Here is an 11,655-nt window from a genome sequence, read left to right on the forward strand (position 1 = left end):
CAGATTGGGAGACAGTTGGTGTGTGCTATATTTGGGGAAATGCAAGCAGTCTTTTTCTTATCTTAAAAATGCTAGCTGGAATCCTTAAGAATCCCTTCTTTAAATTTGCACTCAACTTCTCCTGTATTTTATTTTTGCGTGGATACTGCTATTTGGAAAAAGGTGAATCAGTGGACAGCCTTAAAAAAGGGGGGTAGAATGAGAAGACATTCCTGGAAATGTCAAGGAGTTTAGAAACACCAAGATTAAATCAGGGCAGTCTGCTCCTATCCAGAATGACACGGAATGTTTAGAACTATAAAATCTCTTGCACAACAGAAGTACGCTTGAGAGTTAAGAGCTTTACCTTTCCAGGTAGGCTGTTTGTTTTGCGAGTAGGCACTTGTTGGGGAGCAGAAAGGCCACACCCCATTGAGTTTTATGCTTGTTCGGCCCTTTGATTGCTTGTTCCTACAGATGGTCAGAATCAGCTTGCTTTCCAGCTTGCTTGTGTCAGCATTAGGGACACCCAACAGAATATGCAATCATCCTGCTTAACCCCTTGTTTGACAACTTTAACTACCATTAAATATAGGAGGCAGTCAATTGCCACTATTAATTCAGCCTCTTTATAGAAAGATGCAATCATAAAGAAGCCACTCTTCTGAAGAAAACTAAAAGTTGTTGCATCCCACTACTTAGGAACACTGCATTTCAAGTGGTCTAAAAGCATTTCTTAGTTGCCTCTGGATGTTTAACAGATGCACAATAGGCAGAAATTTAGCAGGGAAATCCTGCATAAATGAATTATAGGTATAACCCCTGGTCTACAGAATATTGCAAATTTGTGTCATAATGATATTATAAAACCTGCTATTATTAAAAACATATTTAGTATTTATGAATTTTACTTCCCAAATTCCAAGCCACATAATCCAATTTAAATTATTCTTTCCTCTCATCTGTTGTGAAATATAGTTTTAAAAAACCATCACCAAAAGAGGGAAAAGAAATTCGTATTTGTTGGAAGATTAATAGAATGGTTTTATTGGACAACAGGCATAGTCCTAAATACTTATGAACAGAGAGCTTTTTTAAAAAAATCAAAGAGATAACAAACAGAAAGGTGACAAATTGGTTGCTTTTAAAAACAGTGGTTTCTTCCAAAAGCTTATCAATATTTTCTTAAGAACATGTAATTGTGAAATGGCCAGGTAATACTTTAAAAAAAGTTTATTCAACAAGTACGTAGATACAGAATAACTTTACCAACTTTTTTTCACTTCTGTTAAAATTGTATCAGTAGCTCTTTGTGGAGCAAACCATACAAGTTTAAAGTCAAATTAGATAGCAGCTCTTTTTTTCCACCACAGGGGGTCACTGAGATGTCTCTTGTATTCCAGTTAAAAGCAGGGGTAGGCAAAAAGTAGATTAAAATGTACCAGTAGATCACTAAATTATTTGCACTAGATTGTCAAGCATTTCTGGTGTCTAGTTTTTTTTTCTAATACCACCTCCGTAAATGATGCCTTTAATAGGAAGTCAGTTCTCTTACTTGAAATAAATATCTGAATGTGTAAGTCTTAATATGTTTCCCATCCAGTATGTTAGTAACCTAGGAATATAAATTTGATACCCTTAGGCAAAACAAAATTTACCCACCTGGGAATTAGAACACAAGGAATTTTATGGCACTCTAAAGACCAATAGTTTTATTGTAACAGGAGTACCACAAGACTTTTTAAATGGTTGTTACAGTATGTGAAGATCAAAGAAGAGTTTCTCACTCCTCACTTCAGTAGAGTTTTAACATTCAACTAAAAGTTGATTCTGTTATGCCCGATTTACAAGTATCTTTGTATGTCTACTCAGCAGTAGCCCCACTGAAGTTAATAAGACTTGCTCCTAGGTTAAGTGTGTGTAGAATTGAAATCTAAATGATACTTATCAAAAGAAAATAAGGATTACTGGTGCTTTCTTAAATAAGATCAACCCTTTCTTTTGTTTCAGAAATAAACATTAAAAAAAAATTATATACTTTATTACAAATGGAAAAAAACTCAAAAGTTGCTAAAAAAATCTCTTATTTACAAACAATACTGGGTGGAACCCAAATGAACATAAAAAATAACTTACAAAGTCATGAAGTAGTTTTACTTGACATTAATCAGTTGTCATAAAATAAAAAATATACATGTACATACACAACTCAGACAGGCAGTATAGCCCAGTTTCTGTTGTTAGCTTCCCCAAAACACCCTCCCTATTTTTGTTTTTTTTTTAAAAGGAGTACTAAGAGAAAGCCATCTACAGTATCTACTGCAGTTTAACTTTTAATACTGAATGATCATTTTAATGTTAGGTCCATGCAAGTCTTGGTCAATGTTAAAAAAGAGAGAGAGAAAAAGAAAGACAAACACAAGGCATCCCATGCCTTATCTGAGTGGAACAGCTCAGCTGTTTTGCTGAGTTGCTCTGTCAACTGATACGCGGCCACCTCACCCAAAAGGCACACCAGTCTCTCCACACATGCATTTGACTCGGGGGTGGCAGACTTCGGATTCAATGCCTTTCAGCCATTTCTTTCCACCCACCACAAGTGTGTGTGTGTTGCGGGAGGGCGTCTGCCTCCCAAATGCTTTCCTCTCCTTAATTTCTCCTCATCAAGTTACTTTTCAGTCTTTTCAAAAAGTTTGCAACTGCTGTGTGAGCATTAGCTGGCATCCACTATTGACGTGATTCATGACCTTCTGCTTCAGCTGTGCAACCTGCTCTCGCAGCATGTTGGCAGTAGACGCGAGTTCTGAGTTCTGGGCTTTCAAAGTTTTGACTTTTTCTTCCAACCTGGCAATCCGCTCCAACTTCCTTTTCCGGCACTTGGAAGCTGCAATTCGATTTCTCATGCGCTTCCTCTCTGCCTTGATCCTTTCTTGGGATTCCATGTCAATAGGGGACAGGGGAGGAGTCTCCCCGGGCATTTCTGGGACAGTCTGAGGCTCTTCTTTCAGAGCTTGGAGGCGCGGATGCTGCACTGGCATCTGGGGGTTTATATGATGCTGTGGAGGAAAGCCCAGGTTGTTTGCATTGTAGGAAGGCACTGTATTGAGTGCGCTAGGATTGAAGTTACTGAGATTAGCATAGACGGGTGGCTCGCTGTGCATGTTAGCATTGAAGCCACTGTTTCCAGCCATGGAAGAGACTGGGGCCATGCCGGAGTTCGTAGGCGGAGCAGCGGAGGTAACATTCGGCATGGTGTTTTGATTGTGTAGCTCTGCGAGTGCCCTGACAAAGCCTTCAGCAAAACCTTCTTGCTCATCGGTGACATTTTTGGGACAGAGGAACTGGGTTGGGGTCGGAGTGGTAGTGATCAGTCCATTTCCCGACTGAATAATCAGCCTTTCCAGTTCAGGAGAAGCCAGCTTGAGGAGGCCAACATCTGGAGAGGTCAGGATATCAGCATTTTTGTTCCTCAAGTGGGGCTTGAGGTTACTGGAAGGGTCAGCCAGATTGAGAGTCATGTTCTGCTTCAGAACTTTGGGATTATTATATCCATAAGCACCACTTTCTGGCTGCACAAAGGTAGCATTGATGGCATCGTCGTAGAATGTAGGTTCCATCTTTGCAGTCATAGAATACAGTCCACAAGTTTGTTCACCTACAGCCCAAAAAACAGACCTAGGAAAGGAAGTTGGTTTGTTACAACTTTAAAAAGTTCACAGCTGCCACAGTTAAGAAGTAGGTACAGTTCTTATAACAACACTCTTTCAACAATGAAGACAACAGTTCAAAAGTGATCAATTAAAGTCTTACTTTTTTTGCAACAAGGCATTGATTCGAGCCCCCAGTTTGGCTAGAAAAAAGTCAGACTCGAACACACACAGTTTCACCTCAAAGACCCAGCATGCGCATCACTTCCCGACTCTGACTGTTGGGAGGGATGGGGTGGGGGAGGAAGACCCAAAGAAAAGTTATTTTTCAAATTCGGAATCCCTTTCTCAGTCCAAGGAAGGAATAATAATGGTTCAGGGGTGCCTCTTTATCGCTCCGAAGAAGGAGGGAATCCAGAAACTTTTGAAGTCCTTTTTTTCCTCCCCTCCTCCGCCCCTTCGCACTCCTCGTGGGAGTGTCCTGGGTCGGTCTGGAGCGTTTCCGAGTTTCAAACCCACTTGTCTGAGTCCTCTCCTTTCTCGCAGCGGCTGTCAAAAAAAGCAGGTCGCCTCAAGTCCCAGCCAGAAAGGCAAAGAAGAAGAAGAAAAAGTTGCCACAAGTAGATCGCCCCTCTTCTTGCTCACAGAAGGGGAGGAGGGGGTCGGTGGGTGGGAAAAAAAAGAAGAGATTCCCACGCTCGGCACCTTCGGGATTCAGACGAGAAGAGCTGAAGCGGTCCAGGAGGCAAGGCACTCGGGGCGCTCCAAAGGAAAGGATGCCCGGGCAAGTTCAGCTTTCGCGCTCCGGCTTGCGGGGGGGCGGGGGAAATCTCAGCGACCCCCGACTCGACTTTGTAACAAGGGAGCGCCGGCTCGCTCTCTGTGCGTCAGGTTCTCGGGAATAGCAGCCCGGGGGCCCTGCTGGTGTCTGGAGCTGAAACCGGCTCTGCTGTGGCCGCTGGGGCTTCTTCTCCCGCTACCGGACAGGAGCACTGCCACCGTCACTTCACCCGCCGCCACTCAATCCCACTCTGAGCTCTTTCCCAGCGTGGAGCACAACACTTATCAGAGAGCAGTAACCCACTAAAAATAGCCCATGATGTCACCCCGGGGCCTTCCCATTGGCTGCCGCCACCTCTCATGGGGAGGAGGGGGGTTGGGCCAGCCTGTTGCAAAGGCGCCCATCTCCATGGCCACCCCACCCCGATAAGTTTCCCGGCCCCTTTTCGCAAGGCATTGTGGGATGAGGTAATGCCTGAGCTCCGTGCAGGGCATTGTGGGCTGACGTATTGTTTTTGAATATCTGGTTACCCGCTTAAGCGCCTTAGTGGGGTTGGAGGAACCGGGCAAAGAGAAGGGGAAGGTGTCCTGCAACGGGACATACCAAACTTGAAGAGTAAAGTGGGGGGGTGCGCGCTCCGAAGGAGACAACTTCAAGACAAGACGAGGCACATTGGCGGGAGAAGCGACCTTCCCCGTCCGGGAAGAAAGATGATGATGTTTTGTTTTTGCTTTTCCCGGAAGAATGTCGCCTGATTCTTAGGCTGGCGGCCAATCAGGAGTCGAAAGACTTGAAAAGTAGCTTTCTAATTCCCCCTCCCCCACCTCACCTCTTTCAATGCCCGGGACTAGAGTCCTCAGTGCGGACTCTCGGGTTGAGACAGGGCGGGGGAGGGGTGTGATGGGCTGACTCCCACGTGACACTCTTCCCCCCGCCTCTCGCGTCCTCCCCTCCGCCCCCGGGAATCCTGTTGCTCAGCGAAGCGCTTCCCGGGAGGGGGAAACGCGGGGGCGTGAGGGAGAGGCTTGTTGCCGCAGCCTGCTGGTGTTCCCGTGGCTGGGAAGCGAGTCCCGCTGACATCAAAGGCGGTCTCTGCCGAGTCCAGCGCTGCGGTGACCACCGGGCTTTTTACGAATCGGAGGCACTCTCTTTGGAAGCCGCGAGCCTTCCCCCTTGCCGCTCCCCCGAAAGCCAGGGAGGGCTGAGAGGAAAGCTTTTTCTCTCCGCGCGTCGCCCTCCTCCGCACTTTTTCTGAGGCAAACTTGCCGTAGTCCCCCAGCTAACGGGTGCCGAACTTGAAACCCAAAGAGGCGCTTCTTCGGGATCTTTGTGCCACCCTGTCCGCGGAGAGAAAAGTGCACGGTGGTCTGCATTACTTTAAAAATGCTTCCTATGGGGAGGGGGCGCGCCCAGACCCTTCGGCGCCTTAGTAGAACCACAGCGCGCGGCTTTGCAAGAGAGAACTAATTTCTTTTTTTTTAAAGTTCATTCATTTGTTGATATGCCGTCTTTATTATTTTCACATTCCTTCTCACGCTTAAGTCTTCAAAAATATATTTAAAAAGTCGCGATTGGGTCAATTCCCGCCAGGAACTCCTGGCCTTTATTCTGGGTGCTCTTTCTAGTACATGGGAGTTTGGGCTTTGGGTCCTCTGGTGGCGAAGAGTCAAACGGACTCTTGTGAATCGAAGTGGGGAGAAGGAGAAGGGGACGGTTTCCTGCATTTGGCGCTGCAAACGGCGGCTTCCAACTAAACGGCTGGGATCGCCGACAGTCACACGCATTTGACTGCTCACCCGGGTGTTTTAACTCTGCCGCTTCCAATATAAGGAGCTGAATGAATCCGCGACGCTAAATAAGCCAATCCGAAAAGACACCTCGCGAAAGCGAACTTTCAACTTCTTTAGGAGTTTCCACTTGTGGGCAACTGTGGCTCCTTTACGACCTGTGGACTTCAACTCCCAGAATTCCTGAGCTAGCATGGCTGGGTGAGGAATTGCGGGAGTTGAAGTCCACAGGTCGCAAAGTTGCCCACCCATCTCTGGTTTAAGTTCACAAGCAAGTGAAAGCTGAGATGACCTCTCCAGGAGTGGAGTTGAGAAAAGCAAGTAGCCAGGAAATCCTAAAATGTTGGCTCCCAGGATTTGGAATGGAATGTGGGAGCGCTGTGTTCAAAGAAAGCTCTACCTGGTACTGAGATGGTTTCAAGTTTCACCCACAGCTGCAGGGATAAACAAAGAGTTGCTTCCAAACTTTTGAAAATAGGACCTTCTGACGTTAAAACCCATCTCTGAACATACGGTCAGAGATTAAGCAAAAAATAGAGACATGTATCTTATTACAAAAACAGTGTTGTTAATGTATTAAATTGGGTGGCTTTTGAGTTGATTTAATAAAAGGATGTTTTAAGTGATACTTTTTGGATTTTTAAAAACGAGTTAACAAATTTATTTATTTCATTTATATGCTACCCGTCTCAAACCAAACATAGTAACACTTCTGAACATCATGAAACTTACTGATGTATACTTAGGATTGCTCTGCTTCTCTGCATTCAGCAGTGTCTTTTCAGGTATTAGGTGCCATTAAACATACACATTTCAAAAGGATGAAATGTGAGTTTGGGGCGAAAGAAGATTACCAGTTATGCCATGCTTCCAGCATTGCTGTAAGTCTCACTAGCCTCCAGTGTCAGATAAAGAAAGTTGGGCAACGGTTCAGAAATGAACAATGGGATATCGCTATGTCTCTTCTCCTGGAAAACACTCTAATTCAGGACAATGATCTTTGATAAACTGTGCTACTGGGTATTGCCAGAACTAGCCAAATCTAAGAAAACAAAAGCAAACCTGTTGGTCTTGTTTGGGGTAGCACAGAACTGTTAGAATTATACAATCATCTGTTTTCTTGATAGCCTTGTGTAGCTGTTGTCTCTACACCACCGAACCAGACCCCTGCTTGCTATTTTTGCTGTTATTGCTGTACATGCTTAATTCAACAATCCAATCTTTCTTGCTGAGATCCACAATCCCAGAGCTATCGCTTTATCTTAAGAAAGCAGTGCTTTCAGTAGTCCCTTCGCCCTTGAAGTCACTAGACTAGCCACCACATTCATGGGATCCTTAACTCGTCCTGAAAATTATCCAAGGACTTGCCAGAAAAGTGAACAAGTTGTTCCAAGATTGACCTCAATAGGTTTGTAGCTAAAATGAGTACAGATGCATTGTATTTTGGACTTGTGATAGATTTTTATCCACATCTAGTCACCTGTGCAATAGCCAAATGGATTTCCCATGGCATCGTCAGGGATCAAGATAGGCTGAGCTTGATGTACCTCTGCTCCTATACATGTATTTCCATTACCTAAGGTAAAAATATTCTGCATTCTTATGGTAAAACTGCAGGCAACCATGTCAGTGCTTGACAAGATACCTGATGCTGGAATTTTCAGTACCAACAATATCCCCGATAATGAAATGTCAATTTGTGAGAGTTGGCGTAGATTATCAAACTACACTTGCTTTGGCTGCCTTTTGCAGGTTAGCTCCATTCTCAGTATCTGTGACCCCATGTCTGAGATTTCATAGGCAGATGTCCATGAGAATCATGGCCCTCTTTTACTTCTGCTGTACAGGCTATGTCTATGACCTCTTTGTGAAGCAAACAATGTTCTACTGGGTCCTAAAGCCTGGAAGATGATGCCAATAGCAAAAAACGCCTTATCCTTCCCCAGTGAGTAGAAGAGGTTAACAGGCTGCGTCAAGGTGTGTGAAGATGCTTGTTACTATCAGGTCCTGTTGCTGGCAGCAACCCCAACAGGCCTTCCCTCTATATCTGTTGCAGGGTGGGCACCCCCTAGCTTCTGAATATGGTATGTCTGGGGATTCTAGATTTGAGACCAAGCAGCTGGAGAATGCTGAAATCTAATATCTTCACAATGCGGAGTGGCATGTCCAGAACCACCCTCTGGGTAATAACAGGTGTGACCTCTAATGACTTTTGGCTGTCCTACTTTTCAAATTCTGACTACTGCTTGACTCAGCCTTAGGGCACTATGTTCTGCATTGAAGTAAATGTCTTGCTGTTGTTGACAGCATAGATTTTTTATCACTACTATTAGTTGCAATAAAGCTTATATGTTGCTTATGGTAGGTATCCCCAATATCGCAAGTCCTTGATCTTGCTAATCCGTATTTTGAAATGGATGCAGACAGTGGATCAACAAAAACAAGCTTGAAACATTTCTACATGACTGCCTCAGGCCCACAACATCCCACTTCCCAGTAGTGGCAGAATGTCTATTGATGCTTCACCCAGAACTTCACCTTCATAGAGCCGGTGTCCCAGAATGAAATATTTTAAATGGAGGCTTTAAAGTAGAACTGTTTTGCAAACTTACAAATAGCCCAATTGGATGGCACCATGATTCCAATGAGAGGTGTCTACAGATATAGTCAAAAAAATTAAGATGGCAGCCATTATGGTATGATTGATGCACATAGAAACAGTTGGAACTTTGATTGTGGCTGCCATCTTGACTTTTTTTTAACCACACTTTGTGGACACCTCTGATGCCAGCTTTGGTTGATAGCAATAGCAATAGCACTTAGACTTACAAATAGCTTTACAGTGCTTTACAGCCCTCTCTAAGTGGTTTCATAGAGTCAACATATTGTCCCTAACAATCTGGATCCTCACGTTACCAAATACAGAAGGATGGAAGGCTGAGTCAACCTTGAGTCAATGAGACTTGAACTGCTGAACTGCAGGCAGCTGGCAGGCAGCAGAAGTAGCCTGCTGTACTGCATTCTAACCATTGTGCCACCTCAGCTCTTCTCAAAAAAAAAAAAAAAACCCAACCTGATATCATCTAATAATTAGTTCACTTTTGGCAAGATTAAAGACAATTTCAGAATTCCATTAAACACTGCCCCAAAGAAGCTGACTGTGATCTAGTCAGGCTTCCTTTAATACATTCACAAAACATATGAGAAAAGAAAGCAACTTTTGACAAATGGTTATACTCTCAAATCTATCCATTAGACAAAGCCTGCCTTCGTCAATCCCAGCCTCATCTCAAATTAAGAATCAATGGATGTTTTTCCACTGACTGGTAATATTTGCTGGGCAGACAAAAAAAAATAAAGGAAGGGATTCTAGCACTGCAAATGAAGACTTAGCATCAGAATGGCTATTGAGGGCAGCATAGTTATGTCAACATAGTTTTCTATTACCTCAAGATCTGGCAAGTATATAACAATTTTACTTCAGTTCTCTGAACATGACCAAAGCATGGGCATTTGGAATCAACCACAAGCTCAGCAAGTGAATAAATGTGAAGTAGCAGTTAGAGCAGGTCAGCACCAACAAATGAAAATACCTTTTGCTAGGAAACCCACCTCCCAGTCAAAAAGTACTATCCTTCTCTAAAAAAGGATAACTGTAGGAGGATGAGGCCAACCAAATTCCCTCTGGTCATTTCCAGTTCCAAAGAATGGAGTCAGCTCCTGAGAATCCCTATCTCTAGTCTCGCCTAGTATTTGGAATACAGTTCCTGGCATATTAATATTCAATAGTATTAACTGGTCACTTGATCCCCCAAATACTATGCAATACATTACAGCTAGATATCTAGATTCAGTAGTGTTGAACATCCATATCAGAACTTTTTCTGCATGTGTAAAAAAGGCAACATCTCAGTTTTATCCTTTGAACTTTCTGGGGCTAGGCTCACATAGGGTGTGCATTCTTGCATTCCTATAAAAAGATTTATTGCCATGCCTGGGGTGAAGCTCTAATAGTTGGGAGTGTCACCAGACTAGGGTGACCTGAGTTCAAATATGCATTTGGTGACAAAACTCACCAACTGATCTTTGGTCAATCACTGTCATACTAACCTTTCTCAGTCATTATAAAACTAAAGTAGCAAAAACTCTATGTAAGATACCTTGAGCCACTGGGAAATAAAATGTGTCATCAGTGAGGCAAGCAATAATCCAGCTGTAGAGGACGGTAGCTGAAGCACTAGAGAGGCAAAGTGCACAGTATTGGAAGAAAGAATGGATGGATGTGTTAGTCATTTTGATTTGATGTTTCTTAGCTGCTTTGTATTTCAACTTTTGTAATGTTTATAATGGTTTTTATTTTAATTGTTTTTGCCCAGTCACTTGAGATGAGCAATCATGTAGATTAGATCAATCCATCTATAGATAGATGAACATTCAACTCTATAAATTTTTAATAAACTCTGGTATTGATTTAGGAACAAATACAATATTCTTATAAATCTCCAGTTGATAAACATATAATATAGCAAGGGGCTTCAAACTTGACAGCTTTAAGACTTGTGGACTTCAGCTCCTAGAATTCCTCCTCCAGTCAGGTTAGCTCAGGAATTCTGGGAGTTGAAGTTCACAAGTCTTAAACTTGCCATGTTTGAAGACCCTTGCAGTATAGCATCAGATTTGTAAGGGTGAGATGTACATTTACAACATGGTTGCTTGGTGGATGAGAAACAGGTAAAGACAAAGTAGAAAAACTGCTTAATTTTTTTTTTCATTTTATTTCTATTTCAGAAAAAGATGGTAAGGTTTTTACCTGGAGTTAATTCTTACTCTATTAGTTTAGCAAGAGGGAATTGTTGAGTGCATATTCATGTGGCCTCTGTATGTTTTATTTTCTCTATATATGATGACAATCTTAAGAAACTTTTGATTTGATGTAATGAATTGCAATCTTTAACTTTCCTCCTCCCACCAGCTTCACAGTGATTGTTACAGAAGGAGGAAGTGAAGCAAAATCAAGCTACTTATATCTGCACACAGTTGGGATGCTTACTAGTTTTTCAGTCAAGCCAAGCCATGCTTACTAGTTTTTCAGTCAAGCCAAGCCTTTTAAAGACAAGATAACTTTGGAGTTCGTTATATGTAGAGCATGTCATTCATCATTCACTTTTCCTCTTTTCTCCCCTTTCCACGAATATTTGTGTAATAAGAGGATCTAGACTTCCGATCTTTCACAAATGTACTGTTGCAGCATAGTTGTGTTCATAGCGGGTCGTTCCAGTTTTTCTAGAGATAAGAGGTAGGTCTTTTGAGATAGCACATATCCTTCAGACCATTAATCATACTCCTAATTGGTATTTGTTTGGAAGCTCTGCTTAAAAAAACAAACCCTTGTTTTCTGATCTCAACTTTCACATAGCTGCCTGTGTTGCCAAAAAGGTTCAATCTTGCTATAACCATATTG

General features: G+C 42.9%; 1 protein-coding gene across 1 annotated transcript; it reads right to left on the reverse strand.

Moving 5' to 3' along the window:
• Positions 1–998: 998 nt before the first annotated feature.
• Positions 999–4,681, reverse strand: JUN (Jun proto-oncogene, AP-1 transcription factor subunit). Its single transcript, XM_026707160.2, has one exon. It carries the CDS (start codon positions 3,606–3,608, stop codon positions 2,664–2,666), a length of 945 nt encoding a protein of 314 aa, XP_026562945.1. The 5' UTR covers positions 3,609–4,681; the 3' UTR covers positions 999–2,663.
• Positions 4,682–11,655: the final 6,974 nt, after the last annotated feature.

The sequence above is a fragment of the Pseudonaja textilis genome, chromosome 3 (assembly GCF_049901715.1).
Source record: "Pseudonaja textilis isolate UNSWEBS1 chromosome 3, rPseTex1.2, whole genome shotgun sequence".
Taxonomy (NCBI): domain Eukaryota; kingdom Metazoa; phylum Chordata; class Lepidosauria; order Squamata; family Elapidae; genus Pseudonaja; species Pseudonaja textilis.